This window comes from Stegostoma tigrinum, chromosome 5 (assembly GCF_030684315.1).
Source record: "Stegostoma tigrinum isolate sSteTig4 chromosome 5, sSteTig4.hap1, whole genome shotgun sequence".
Taxonomy (NCBI): Eukaryota; Metazoa; Chordata; class Chondrichthyes; order Orectolobiformes; family Stegostomatidae; genus Stegostoma; species Stegostoma tigrinum.
This window is the reverse complement of record NC_081358.1, coordinates 71,368,212-71,383,431: the sequence shown is the minus strand read 5'-3', so window position 1 is coordinate 71,383,431 and position 15,220 is coordinate 71,368,212. Positions and strand designations below refer to the sequence as shown.

At 40.6% G+C, this 15,220-nt stretch overlaps 1 protein-coding gene across 3 annotated transcripts; it reads left to right on the top strand.

Moving 5' to 3' along the window:
• The first annotated feature begins 1,197 nt into the window (after nt 1-1,197).
• On the top strand, nt 1,198-4,472 carry LOC125451811 (pancreatic progenitor cell differentiation and proliferation factor-like protein). 3 transcript variants are annotated; one of them, XM_048529415.2, is made up of 5 exons: nt 1,198-1,954; nt 2,129-2,218; nt 2,345-2,437; nt 2,519-2,615; nt 3,203-4,472. In XM_048529415.2, the coding sequence occupies exons 2-5, from the start codon at nt 2,161-2,163 to the stop codon at nt 3,213-3,215; spliced, it is 261 nt and encodes an 86-aa protein (XP_048385372.1). In that variant the 5' UTR covers nt 1,198-1,954; nt 2,129-2,160; the 3' UTR covers nt 3,216-4,472. The 3 variants fall into 3 exon arrangements, with proteins under 3 accessions (XP_048385372.1, XP_048385371.1, XP_048385373.1); XM_048529414.2 differs by having other exon boundaries at nt 1,233-1,954; nt 2,111-2,218; XM_048529416.2 differs by having other exon boundaries at nt 1,249-1,954; nt 2,111-2,218; nt 2,345-2,428.
• Nucleotides 4,473-15,220: the final 10,748 nt, after the last annotated feature.

Genomic DNA, 15,220 nt, shown 5'->3' with positions numbered 1-15,220 from the left:
TGCTTCCTAACCCTCTACATTCAACTTTTAAAATCTCATTCCTTTTTTTAACTTACATCATTGATGCCAATGTGTACCAAAACCACTCCAGAATGTCCTCCATCCACTCCCAGACACCCTTGACCCCTTGAAGCAATATACCAGCCTGGAATCTCATTTGCAGTGACATAAACATCTGTTCTATCCCCTTATGAATGCATCCTCCATTACTATAGCGTTCCCACACATTCTTCCTTTCCCATGCAGTAGAGCCAACCATAGTGCAACAAATTTGACTGTTGTTACTTTCCCCTGAGAGGCCATTCAGCCCAACAGTATCCAAAGCAGTATAATTTGCAGAGGAATTGCCACAGAGTTTGTGATTGGCAGGTTTCAGCTTCAACCACTAATCTACTTGAATTTATTGGTTTTTATTTCCTCACAACGTCACTAATGAAAAATGCTGTAGGCCGTGTGGCAGATATACCCATCCCTTTGTGAATAAAGTCATCAATCTGAAATATCAACACTTCTATCCACAGATGGTGACTAATCTGCTGAATTTTTCTAGATTTTTCTTTTGTTTTAGATCTCCAGCATGTGGAACATTTTGTATTTGCAGATCTATTACTCATTTCCTCACACCTTTTGGCCACTTTGCCAGGAGCATTAGGTAGACTCTGGACTTGCGTGTCTAACTGTTGCTTTTACAAATCATAACTGACATTAACTTACCAACTCTGAGGTTAACAACATAATTAACTCTCATTTAGCTTTAAGATAACAAAATTTGGAGCTGGATGAACACAGCAGTTCAAGCAGCATCTCAGGAGCACAAAAGCTGACGTTTTGGGCCTAGACCCTTCATCAGAGAGAAGGGTCTGGGCCCGAAACGTCAGCTTTTGTACTCCTGAGATGCTGCTTGGCCTGCTGTGTTCATCCAGCTCCAAACTTTGTTATCTTGGATTCTCCAGCATCTGCAGTTCCCATTATCTCTCATTTAGCTTTATGCAGCTTGAGTGAGCCAACTACTGTATCTGGAGACTGCAAGGGTCGTTAAAGCGAAGTAAAAATCTGCTGATAAAGGTATTGCAGTACGCTCAGTCACTTTGCATCAGACTAGACTGACGTGAACGTCAAGCCACTCCTTCCTCCTGTTAGTCACACATTCTGCGTATGTTTTGCATAAACAGAGCTGCTATTTCCTCATGTGGACTTCACCAGCTTCAAAATCTCCCCTTCCCCCACCGCATCCCAAAACAGCCCAGTTCGTCCCTCCCACCTCCTTGACCTGTCCGTCTTCCCTGGACTGACCTATCCCCTCCCTACCTCCTCACCTATACTCTCCTCTCCACCTATCTTCTTTTCTCTCCATCTTCGGTCAGCCTCCCCCTCTCTCCCTATTTATTCCAAAACCCTCACCCCATCCCCCTCTCTGATGAAGGGTCTAGACCCGAAACGTCAGCTTTAGTGGTTCTGAGATGCTGCTGGGCCTGCTGTGTTCATCCAGCCTCACATTTCATTATCTCTGCTATTTCCACATAGTTTGTTCTTATTGCGGTACCCTAGAGACAAAGCCGGAAAGCAATGCAACCTAAATATAATATGTACTGGCAGAGGAGGCCGATGACCGTGCAAACTGCTTAGTTTCCTGGCGCTGCCTCCGTGCTCTCGGGCTGAGCCGCTAATGAGTCGGACTCTGAGCTCATTGGACTTTGGTGCTTGGCCCGCGTCCTGCTGTTTCTGGTCTGAACTGGTTGTGTTTTCCGTGGGTTTCCAGCTGACTGCAGCTCAGCGAAGTCAACGTGCCAGACTGCACACAGTCCAATGCGGAAGTTGCTGAGCATCAGTTGATATATACAAGCCAGCTGCTCAATAGCAAATCAGTCGTTGCCTGGTGTCAGGAAAGTTTGTGTTCTGAGACCGTGCTGCAATCAAATTATTGCAGTGAATCCCTTCCTGTGTCCCGACAAGTGTAAGCATAACACCGTTCTCACTTAAATCCTGAGTTTTATTTGCTATTATCTCTTTGATGGGTACAGGTTTGTTTGAGCTGCGGGTGCGAGTAGTGCAATATATTTTGGCAGCTTTTTAAAAAACCAGTTTCATGTTTTCTATTTGACGTTTTCAGGATTTTTCGTTTCTCCAGGAAAACCTCGAGCGTCCAATTCTCATACCGTCATGGCATCTGTTCCTTCAGCTGGCTGTTTGCTCGCAGCAAGGAATCAATATTATAGAAGTAAGTTTAGAAGTGAAACATCTGGGAATAATGAATGCAATTTTTATAAACGTCCCAGTTCTGCAAATATTTTCGTGTTTCTCGAAACTTGAATTTTTATCTTGCAGTATTCCTGTTTCTTTTCAGCCCGACTTCATTCTACGTCAGATATAGCCTCCAGTGGTTCAAGCCGTTTGGAAAATGCCATGGAGCATGAAAAACCCCATCAAGGTAATAAAGGTAAACTTTATAAAACTAAATTGTGAGCATCTTCCTTCTGCGGTTTTGCAGCTCATTATTGTTTTCCCTTCGCGTACTCAGGATTTCTTCTCGCACTGGAAAAATGTTTGTGGTTAAAGAATCTTCTGAACTGGGAGCCTGCTCATCACTCCGTTAACACTGAGCTATCCACACGAAGGTAAAGAAATCCGTAATTAACTATGAAGAACCTCTTGAAGTTCATTTTGACTATAGATGAATAGATCTATTTAGATGTGCCAAAGTTAAATAAATTTTCAATATTTGCATCAGAAATGACGTGTAGAACAACACAGCAGAGGAACAAACCCTTTGGCCCGCCAACTCTATGCTGACCATGATGCTAAACTAATCTCATCTTCCCACAGAACATAAAATGAACCAACCTACCAGCTTGGCAAACAAGTAAACATGCCCAGAACATAGAACAGTATTGCCCAGCCATATAAGTAGAGTTTGGTCTCTTTGTAAAGGATTTCTAAAGACTTTTTGAGATAGCTAAACCATTTGAGAATCTAAATAAATGCAGTATAACTGATATTAAAACATAATTTTTTAATAATGCAAGAACAGTTCTAGGAAAATTTCACTTCCCTACAAATTCTTTTATATCCAGACATTTCCTGGCTGTCAATAAAGATAACTTTATTTGATTTATCATTTGTAAGGGTTTGAGCTTGTATTATTGACTACAAAATCTTGAATGAAAATTGAGTGAATTAACCATTTCTTCTTTTTGTTTGACAGTGGCCATCGTTGATCAGGAATGATTCTTGGACAAATGGTTTTTTGTGGATTAGGATTTAATCTACAGTATTTGGTATCATGTTGCCACTGATTCAGGGAATTAGTTGCAGTATACACAGAAGAGATTTGAACTGCCATGAAATAGCTGATGCCTATCTCAAGAAGCAAGCGATATTTCCGTCTACAGTATTGCTCTTTTATTATTTTTCAACCAAGGTGATTAACCAAAGAGCACATCAATAATCTTCAAACCATCTAGATTTGAATATCAAAAAGTGGAAAACTGATTTTAAAAGCTGAAGACATGTCACATTTTGGCCAAAGTTAAATTTGCGATATTTAGCTCAATTCAGCATAATTTCTTTGTGGCGTAGGAACAAATGTTGACGTAATGTCTTCCTATGGCAGTGCACAGAGTGTCTTGTACAATATGTGTATTTGGTATTTTGGTTATTTGCTGTATACTGTCTTTTATATTAAGTATTAACTCCTGTTATTGAGTTGCCTGATCAGTGACATGCTTCTGAGTGAGGATGACCACGTGTCAGAAAATCCATTTACTTTGCTTGAAAACATAGAGCAGAGTCATTTTGTTTAAAATAACGTCAAAATGACTGCAATATTTTAATGAGCCAAGTCACCGACAGGCTACCATTCAATCTGTACATTTTCATGAAAGAGTTGATTTGGGTGCAAATTGAGAAATTCTGTTTTCTAAATAATTTTAATTCTTACTTAGAGTTTTGGTAAAGTAGATTTCATACATCATTATGTAAAAGCCTGAGCAAAACTGGCTTTTTTTGTACATGGCTGAATTTTAGTTTGATATGTATTAATTATCCATTGTGTGTAACTTTTAACTTTGACAGAAACTGTTGTTATTGAAATGAATGAATTAGAGAATGGGCTATATAAGAAAGGGCTCATTCATTGCTTGTTATTTCAGTTTAAATTGAATGATATCTTGTTTGCCATTCTGAGAGAATCTGACAGCCTGTTCTGGGGAAATATGTGTTGGGAGGAAAGAGTTAAAAGTCTCTCTGCTCCCTTTGAGGAGCTTCACCAATCTTATTAATAAGATTTGATTGAAAGAAAACCTGTTGAAAGCAGGCTGATCCCTGTTCCTGATCTCTTGATTATGTGCTCCAATGCAGCAACCTCTCCAAAACGGCACTCAATTGTGAAATTTAGCTGCTGGGATGATACACTACTGAATTAATTGTGGGACTTATAAAAATGCTTTATTATTAAATTTTTTAATGAACTTCTATCCCTTAAGCTTCGTATTGTTACCAAAGTGTGACATGACATTTTTGAACACTGGAACACAAGCAGCCATTTAGCCTATCAAGCCTGCAGTGGCATTTTCCCTCCCTCCTTTTTTCAACTAACTATTCAATTTTCATTTAAAAAACACACATAGAATCAACTTCACCATGTATCTGCATATGTTTACATGTATACCTCTTCTTCAGTAAGTCAGCATGTTGCCTCTGTGCAGCTCTGCACATTCTTTCATTATGATCCCAATTGTTGGTATTACTAGATAAGTCAAATCCCAAATGAAATCTGGGCTGATAAATCAAATGTTTTCTTTATTTTAGTTAATGTGGAGGTCTTTTATTAAATGTAGTCACACAAGGCTGTTGACTTTTCCACAGAGCAGAAGTTTATTCCACAAAAAAGTATAGAAGATAGTCCAAAATGTCTTAAAAAACATAGCAAACAAAGTTTTATCCAATTTCCTGAACACTATCCATTGCAAAAGCTCAAGTCTGGAGAAATTACCCCTGAATATCAAGTCTTTCAGTTTGATTTAATTTCTACCCTCCAACCCCCTTTGTCTCCAGTGAACTGTAAGTCTTCTTGCATGAATACTCACAATGTTGAGAATTTAGATTTTCACAGCTTCTAATAATATGCAAATTTCTAAACAAGCACTCCAGGTTTGTTTTCTTCATCACAGATGCTACCAGACCTGTTGAGCTTTTCCAGCAACTTTGTTTTTGCTCCTGATTTACAGTATCTACAGTTTTTTTTAAACTCTGGGTTTGATGTCTCATGGCTACTGTCCTGAACTGTTGTGTACTTTAAACAAGAAAATATATTTGCTTCTGACCCCAATTATCTGCTAATCTAGTTTCCCGTGCAGCATCTTCTTCCTTGATAAACAAAAATCTAAGTAATAATATCCATACCCCTTGCCCCCCTACACAAATCCTCTTTGAGGTCCCTAATGAGCATCTTCTCCACCTACCATTCTTTTATTATGTAAATACAATAGTGTCATACCTTGCTGGGTAGAATGCTGGAAATAAAGCCCCATGATTCCCAGGACTTACACCAAAGTTCAAACTTCTACCAAAATATGCAAAGTGCTTGATTTACATCTCAGGTAGAATGGGGCTAACAGAAAACATGGACCTGGATTTAGTATTTATGTAGAACTATTATTTATTGCAAATAAATAGATTCTACCCAAGGGTAAACAACAACAAACTATTAACATATAACTTCCCGAGCCAAATGTTTTACTCTCTTCTAAACTCCTGTTCCACTAGCCCACATACAGACAGACATAAATGACAAAAAAAACATTTTTTGTTATTGGTGGAAGGACAAAAGAAAGACTGAGGAAGCAACTCAATGGCTGTACTGGATTCACTAAGATAATCTTTTTGCTTGCCAGGATTTTTTGTTCTACAGAGATAGTAGGAATTGCAGATGCTGGAGTATCTGAGATAACAAGATGTAGAGCTGGATGAAGACAGCAGGCCAAGCAGCATCAAAGGAGCAGGAAGGCTGATTTCTCGGGCCTGGACCCTTCTAGGCCCCAAACATCAGCCTTCCTGTTCCTCCGATGCTGCTTGGCCTGCTGTCTTCATCCAGCTCTACATCTTTTCTGTGCTACAGTCTCTTTTCTGCAGGTTTTTTAATTTCTTTGCAGAGGGTAAAGGTGATTGGGACTCTTAACTTCAAAGTATCTTAGTTACTGCTTAAAGGCTATAGCTTACAACAACTGGTGAAGGAAAATAAACTGTCTTTCTTATTATATTTTTCTTTAGGTATTTTACTGGAGAGAAAAGTACACCATCTACCCTTGCAAAAGACTGAGGTTTCTGCCACAAGCTGTTCAGCCACTTATGAGCTGATCAGACTGCTAGATAATAAAATGTGAGGCTGGATGAACACAGCAGGCCAAGCAGCATCTCAGGAGCTTTTGTGCTCCTGAGATGCTGCTTGGCCTGCTGTGTTCATCCAGCCTCACATTTTATTATCTTGGAATCTCCAGCATCTGCAGTTCCCATTATCTCTGATCAGACTGCTGTTGTCAGGCTGATGCTCTCTGCTGTCCACTACTGGTGACAACTCAAGGAACCAATCTGTGTGCCAGACTGCTTACAAACCGCCTCCTCACTGTTTAAATAAAGCACGAGTGTAAACATGAGTTAAAATGACTTTCAGCAACTTGCTTTTAATAAGTGCAACAATTCCTTCCACATTCCTTGGCTTTAATTTTTGCCTTTCAGTCCACAATCAAAATTACAGCAAAATTAAAAGATGTGGTATTTCCAATAGAAAACTATTATTTCTATTAATGTTAGTTAGAACATAGAGAACATAGAACATAGAACAGTACAGCACAGAACAGGCCCTTCAGCCCACAATGTTGTGCCGACCATTGATCCTCATGTATGCACCCTCAAATTTCTGTGACCATATGCATGTCCAGCAGTCTCTTAAATGACCCCAATGACCTTGCTTCCACAACTGCTGCTGGCAACGCATTCCATGCTCTCACAACTCTGTGTAAAGAACCCGCCTCTGACATCCCCTCTATACTTTCCTCCAAACAGCTTAAAACTATGATCCCTCGTGCTAGCCATTTCTGCCCTGGGAAATAGTCTCTGGCTATCAACTCTATCTATGCCTCTCATTATCTTGTATACCTCAATTAGGTCCCCTCTCCTCCTCCTTTTCTCCAATGAAAAGAGACCGAGCTCAGTCAACCTCTCTTCATAAGATAAGCCCTCCAGTCCAGGCAGCATCCTGGTAAACCTCCTCTGAACCCTCTCCAAAGCATCCACATCTTTCCTATAATACGGCGACCAGAACTGGACGCAGCATTCCAAGTGCAGTCTAACCAAAGTTTTATAGAACTGCAACAAGATCTCACGACTCTTAAACTCAATCCCCCTGTTAATGAAAGCCAAAACACCATATGCTTTCTTAACAACCCTGTCCACTTGGGTGGCCATTTTAAAGGATCTGTGTATCTGCACACCAAGATCCCTCTGTTCCTCCACACTGCCAAGAATCCTATCCTTAATCCTGTACTCAGCTTTCAAATTCGACCTTCCAAAATGCATCACCTCGCATTTATCCAGGTTGAACTCCATCTGCCACCTCTCAGCCCATCTCTGCATCCTGTCAATGTCCCGCTGCAGCCTACAACAGCCCTCTATACTGTCAACGACACCTCCGACCTTTGTGTCGTCCGCAAACTTGCTGACCCATCCTTCAATCCCCTCATCCAAGTCATTAATAAAAATTACAAACAGTAGAGGCCCAAGGACAGATCCCTGTGGAACCCCACTCACCACTGACTTCCAGGCAGAATATTTTCCTTCTACTACCACTCGCTGTCTTCTGTTGGCCAGCCAATTCTGTATCCAGGCAGCTAAGTTCCCCTGTATCCCATTCCTCCTGACCTTCTGAATAAGCCTACCATGGGGAACCTTATCAAATGCCTTACTGAAGTCCGTATACACCACTTCCACAGCTCGACGCTCATCAACTTTTCTAGTCACATCCTCAAAGAACTCGATAAGGTTTGTGAGGCATGACCTGCCCCTCACAAAGCCGTGTTGACTGCATTTGATCAAGCCATGCTCTTCCAGATGGTAATAAATCCTATCCCTCAGAATCCTTTCTAACACTTTGCAGACGACAGATGTGAGTCTGTAATTACCGGGGATTTCCCCATTTCCTTTCTTGAAGAGAGGAATTGCATTTGCCTCTCTCCAGTCCTCAGGTACGACTTCAGTGGAGTGGTCTTTCCAGTTGATGGTCTTTCTTCTGCTTTGCCTGTCATTACTTTTTCAATTTCTCTCTGAACCTTAATTATTTAACCTGGATCTTTGTGGTTATTTAGTTCTGGCCTCAAAGCCGGGGAGGGACTTTGACAATACAAATAATTAAGCTGACAGAGGAGCTGGAGTAGGCCTTTCAGACACAAAACTTCCTGTACCATTCATTTAGACTACGGCTGATCATCAATGGCAATGCCATTTTCTGTGCTACCTCCATATCCCTTGATGTTATCAATCTCCAGAAAACTATCAATTTTTGCACACTCAATGATTGAACTTCCTCTGTCCTCTGGGATAGAGAACTGCAAAGGTTAACCATCCTCTGACATTTCTCTTGATCTCAGTCTTAAGGGGCCTTTGTCTTATTCTGAGATTATGTGTACTGGATTTAGGCTCAAAAGCCTGGGGAACTACAAAGCCACCTTTCGTAGTGCTGCGTTTTTGCTAAGGTAAACCAGGTCAGGACTTACACAGTTAATGGTAGAGCATTGAGTACAGGAGTGGGATATTACGTTAGGGCTGTACAATACATTGACAAGACCAAATTTGGAGTACTGCATACAATTCTGGTCACCCCCCCATATAGAAATAATGCTATTAAGTTGGAAAGGGTGCATAAAAGATTTACCATCTGCTGCTGAAAAGGAAGGCTTGAGGAGAGATAGTAAGAACTGCCGATGCTGGAGTCAGAGATAACACAGTGTGGAGCTGGAGAAACACAGCAGGCCAGGCAGCATCAGAGGAGCAGGAAAGCTGTAGTTGTGGATTGGGACTCTGGACCCAAAACATCAGCTTTCCTACTCTGATGCTTCCTGGTCTGCTGTATTCCTCCAGCTCCACACTGCGTTTTATCTAAGGTTTGAGGAGAGGCTGGATAAGCTGAGAATTTTTTCCCTGGAGTGTAGAAGGCTGATAGTGGTTTATAAAATCATGATGGGGATTGATAAAGTAAACAGCTCCCTTTGGACACCAAAACTTCACAAATTCTCATCATTTAAAATGTATTGTGTCTTAGTGTTTAATTTCTACCAAAGTGAATTGCCTTAAGATTATTCATATGATACTAAACCTTCCATGTTCTCGCCCATTCATTTTGCCTGATAAAGTCCTCTTGAAAACTCCTTGCATCTTTCTCACAAATTATGATCCCATGCCATTTGGTGTCATCTGCAAATTTGTAAATCTTGTGATTGGTCCACACATCCAAATGAAATGTAAAGATTGCGAACCACCTTCAGACTAGCCTTGATTCTTGCAGAACTCCAGTAGTAATAGTGTACCTTGTAGTTTCATCAATCAAGTTACAATATTATATATTACATTTATAAAACACCCTTATTGTAATAATGCACCTCAAGATGCACCATAAGAGTGTCATAAAACACAATTTGTCATTAACTTAGGAGATAATTGTTATATTTGGTTCAAAGAAGTAGGTTTTAAGAGGCATTTTAAAGTGGATGAAAAGGTAGAGATTTTTAAAGGAATTCCAAAGTTTAGGCAGAGCCAAAATGGAGTGATTGATGGCAAGAAATGTGCAACAAACCTGAACTGGAGGAAAGCAGAGACTTCAGATTTACATAACTGGAGGAGATTGAGAGAGAAGGCGTAGCAGTAATAAATGAGTACATGTGTTTTTGAACAAGTAAATTTATGAAAAAGGTTAGTTCAATAGTAAGTGTACGTGTTTCAAAGAAAACATGTTGGTCAGCAGGCCAGGTGCCAGTAATGATAAACTGCTGTGCTTTATCAGATAACACTTTGAAAAGTGAATCCAGTTCTGGTAATTGAACAATAAGAAGTATCTAAGCATTTGTGCAAGTACAAAGTGGAGCCCCAAGATGAATTGTTGGATAGGATTTCATGCTGAACTAGGCAAGTGTATCTGCAAAATGTTCTACCTGCCACTGAGAAGCTGTCCAGATCTTTGCAGTTAAGATTTTAGTGAATGTTTCTGTATGGGCATTTAACTGCCATTCAGTTGTGCTGTAAAACCTATCCAACATGGACAGTTTGGACTGAAGGGCCGGTTTCCATGCTGTATGATTCTATGACTCCATGACTCATGCCTCACAGGAATTTTGTAAGTTCCAATATGGGCACCTTTAATTCTTCAAATCTCTAGTGTATACAGACCCCGTTTGCTCTATCTGTCCTCATACATGAACCCTGTTAACCCAGTTTTTATATTAATGAACCTCACCTAGACTCCCTCTATTTGGAGGAATTCCCTTCCTATTTATGGGATCAAAATAGACACAATACTCCAGGTAAGGCCTCACCAAACTTTCATACAATTGTAGGAAAATACCTTTATTCCTGTACTCAAATCCCTTTGTAATGCAGACCATCAAACGATTTACCTTCATAATTGCTTGCTGTATCTGCAAACTAATTTTAAACAGCTTACAAACAAAGACACCAAACACCCTTTGAACAGCAACACTTCTCGAATCCTCTCCAATTAAAAAGTATTCTGTCTTTATTCTTTATTTCTACCAAAATTAATAGCTTCATGCTTATTCATATGACCATTCATCTTCCGTTTTGTGGCCTATTCACCTTGCCTGACCAAGTCCTCTTGAAACCTCCTTGTGTCTTTCTCACAACTTATGTTCCCATGCTGCTTGGTATCATTTGCATATTTGTAAATATTGTAATTGGTACCCACATCTAAATAAGTTTAAAAATTTAAGATTAGGTTTTATTGTCACATGTACTCAAATACAGGGATACAGGAGTACAGTGAAAAGTATACAACGTCACCATTCTCCATCACAATCTTAGATACAAAGGTACCTAGGTTCAAAATCTCAGGTATAAAGGAGAAAATAAAGGAATAAAGTTGAAGGTATTGCATTACAGTCCTTCTTAAGTGCTTAGCCATGGGGCTGGATCCAGGCTCTTTCACCCTGACACTGAGACCATCACTAGCATGTGTCCCCTTGCCGTCTCAGAACTATGTTGTCATCCTACTTCAACTAATGATGTCGCCACCATGAGACCGGGTTGATCTCCGCACAGCTGCCACTGCTGAAGCAACTGGGTAGTCTCCACAGAAGGTAAGTGCAGTTAAAGTTTAAAATAGTAAAAGCAGATGGAGCAGACAAGACCCCGAAGGAAGTCAACTTGAGCCTATTTTGTGCTTCATCTTGGGCCTATGCTGGTCTTCTAGCTGACCCACACTGGATTTCACATCAATTCTGCGCTGGGTTTCACATCGAGTCTGCTCTATGTTTCACACTGAGTCTGCGCTGGGTTTCACACCGTGTCCGCGCTGGTTCAACTTGTTGCTATCCAAGCCATTGAAGGTCAGTAGAAAGGAAAAAAAAGAAGAGAGAGAAAATAAAACTCAAACAATGGAAGTAACTGTGAGTTCTGGTTCAGGAGACCTACTCTGCTGCCATCTTGGGATCTAGAATTAAGAATCTAATACTCTCCTAAAACTCTTGCCTGATTCTTGTATGCATTAGTTTAGATTTCACAAGATAATAAAACATGGAAACAGGAGTAAGCCATACAAGTCCTCAAACTTATTTTATCATTCAATCAGGCTGTAGATGAACTTCTTCATTAATCCAACTTTCTGTTCCGTCTCCATTTTCTATGATTCTGTTAGTGAGTGATAATCTATTGATCCCAGGCTTGAAGGCATTTCTTAACCTGAGTTCTACAGCTCCCTCAGATGTCAACTTCAAAGATTCATAACCTTCTTAATTAAAGGAATTTCTTCACATCTCATTCCTAAATGCTTGTTTCCTTCTGTCAAACCCATGATTCTGAGGTCTAGGCTCTCTAGTGAAAGTAAGTAACCTTTTAGCCATAGCATTTATCATGAAAACTCCAGCCTTTGAAGAAGTTTCTATGTTTCATGGAGATTAAGTTTCACAAATTCCAAGGACCATAAACATATTGCAGTCAATTTCTCCTCATTCAGAAAGATATCTCATTCCAAGAATCAACTTAGTGAAGGTGCTGCACTTCTCTAAAGGCAAATTTCTTCCACGAAGACAATCAAAGCTGGACACAAAGTTCTGGATCTGGTCACCAAACTATATCACCTTGAAGTCAGAATTCCTTATTCTAACTAAAGTAAAATACTGTGGTACATGAAATTTAAAATAAAAACAAAATAGCAGATATATTAAGCACATCAAGAAGCATTTATAGAGAGAAACAAATTTAATTGGCAGCATTTAATGCCCAACTCTTGCAGTGAGTGTTTGGAGCTCAACGGTGGCACAGTGGCACAGTGGTTAACATTACTGCCTCACACACCAGGGACCCAGGCTCGATTCAACCTTCGGGCAACTGTCTGTGTGGAGTTTGCACATTCTCCCCATGTCTGCATGGGTTTCCTCTGGGCGCTTCAGTTTCCTCCTACAGTCCAAAGATGTGCAGGCTAGGCGTATTGGCCATGCTGAATTGCCTGTTGTGTTCAGGGATGTGCACAGTAGGTGGGTTATAGGGGGATTGATCTGGGTGGGTTGGTATGGGCTTAATGGGCCAAAGGACCTGTTACCACATGGTAGGGATTCTATGACTTCTGACAATCATCAGCTCAAAGTTACAGTCTAGATCATAATCTACAGGCCTTGTGATGCATCAGAGAGGGCAAAGGTTACCTGGATTCTTTGGACCAATAGGTAGTCATACCACTCAGGATAGGGCCTTCTGATTTTGTCAATGACCAGGGAGAGGAGGACATACTGTCAGTGAGGCAGCTGAAGGGAACCATCAGTGGGAATGTAGGAGGATCACTGTCTACAATTGTCCAATAGGTTTGAGGCTCAGCATTTTTGAATGAAATTGGGGGCTCGAGGGCGGATGAGCAAACTGACTGCAGCACTATGGCACTGGAAACCATTCTAATTTTGTCAACAACAAGGAATGTAGTTGTCAGAGGAAGTAGCATGGTTACAAGGTGACAAGGATTTAATCCTGAATATTATGGCCTATATGATATTTAAGAAGATTAAGAAGGTGTTTAAGATGGAGGGTAGCATTGTTAATCAAGGATGGCCTTTCTGCAATAGTTAGGGGTGACCTTGGTTCAGGAGATCAGGATGTAGTATCAGCTTTTGTTGACAATGAGGGTAAGAAGTCAACAGTGGGAGTGGACTACATGACCCCTGACAGTAACCACAATGTGGGACAACGTACACAAGAAGGAAGATTATGTGTTTGTGATATAGGAATGGTGTTAATCTTGTGTTATTTTAATTTACATCTAGATGGGTAAAGTCAGATAGAGCAGTAATAGTCTGGATGAGGAGTTCATGAAATACTTTCAAGGTAAATTCTTAGTTCAGTCCATCTAAAACCAATCAGAGAGCAGGATATTCATAAAATCATAGAATCCCTATGGTGTGGAAACAGGCCCTTCGGCCCAACAAGCCCACACTGACCCTCAAAGAATCCCAATCAGACCTGTCCTCCTATAACTCACCTAATCTGTACATTCCTGAACCCAATGGGCAATTTAGCATGGGCCAATCCACCCAGCCTGCACATCTTTGGACTGTGGGAGAAAACTGAAGCACCCAGAGGAAACCGACACAGACATGGGGAGAATGTGCAAACACCACACAGTCTGTTGCCCGAGGGTAGAATTGAGCCCGGTTTCGCTGACGCTGTGAGGCAGCAGTGCTAACCACTGAGCCACCATAGAATGTGACAGGGTTAATTAATGTCCTCAGACTAAAGGCACCTCTACATATCAGCAACCAGAATATGAGATCACAAGGTGTAGAGCTGGATGATCACAGCAGGCCAAGCAGCATCAGAGGAGCAGGAAAGCTGACGTTTTGGGCCTAGATTCTTCTTCAGAAAATCAGCAACCAGAATATGATTGAGTTTTACACTTTGTTTAAAAGGGGAAAGATTAGATACTTCAGATTAATATTTTAAAACTAAGTAACAACAATTATGGTGGCAGGAAAGTTGAGCTAGTTGAATCGGGCTGACATACCTGGCTAAGAGATGGATCAACAGAGAAATTTAAGGGGATATTTCAAAATACTAAGAATGACTACATTTGTATTACAAAGATAGTTTCTACAGGGAGGACCCATGATTTGTGGTTAACTAAAGGGATGAAGGAAATTATCATACTCATGGAGAAAGCATGTAACTGCACAAAGATTTATGGTAGGTCAGATTATTGGTGAATAGAGAAAGGATGACGAAGAATTACTAAAAGTTCAAACATGAAGAAGAAATTAGAAATGAAACTAAAGCTGGCTAGGAATGTAAAAATGGATAGCATAAGTTTCTATGGGTATCTAAAAAGAAAAAGCGTAAGTAAGAGTGTATTGGTCATGATAAAAAGCTGGTTGGCAGGGTAAACTGTAAGGAGGATGCAGTGATGCTTCAGTGTGATTTGGACAAGTTGAGTAATTGGATAAATGTGTAGCAGATGCGGTATGATGTGGATTACTGTGAGAAAGGTGGATTGGGAAAGGAAGAGGTATGATAAGACCCATGTACTCTTGTACACCAGTCACTGAAAGTAAACATGCAGGTGCAGGTGGCAGTGAAGAAGGCAAATGGTAGGTTGGCCTTCATAGCAGGAGGATTCAAGCACAGGAACAGGTATATCTTTCTGCGGTTGTACAGGGCCTTAGTGAGATTCTACCTGCAGTATTGTGTGCAGTTTTGGTCTCATTACCTGAAGAGTGATGTTGTGGCTATGGAAGGAGTGCATTTCCTATTATCTCTGAAACAATTTTAACCCCACTGTGAGGCCTTCCTGCTCCTCTGATGCTACTTGGCCTGCTGTGTTCATCCAGCTCTGCACCTTGTTATCTCAGATTCTCCAGCATCTGCAGTTCCTACTATCTCTTAACAGTCTAATTTCTGGTTTGGCAGGTCTGAAATATGAAGAGCGATTGGATTACTTGGAACTGCATTCATTGGAACTTAG

Coding starts and splice junctions, on each gene's coding strand:
- LOC125451811 (XM_048529415.2), top strand. CDS start 2,161: ATGGCATCTGTTCCTTCAGCTGGCTGTTTGCTCGCAGCAAGGAATCAA. Junction 2,219..2,344: donor AAGGAATCAATATTATAGAA/GTAAGTTTAGAA, acceptor GTTTCTTTTCAG/CCCGACTTCATTCTACGTCA. Junction 2,438..2,518: donor ACCCCATCAAGGTAATAAAG/GTAAACTTTATA, acceptor TCGCGTACTCAG/GATTTCTTCTCGCACTGGAA.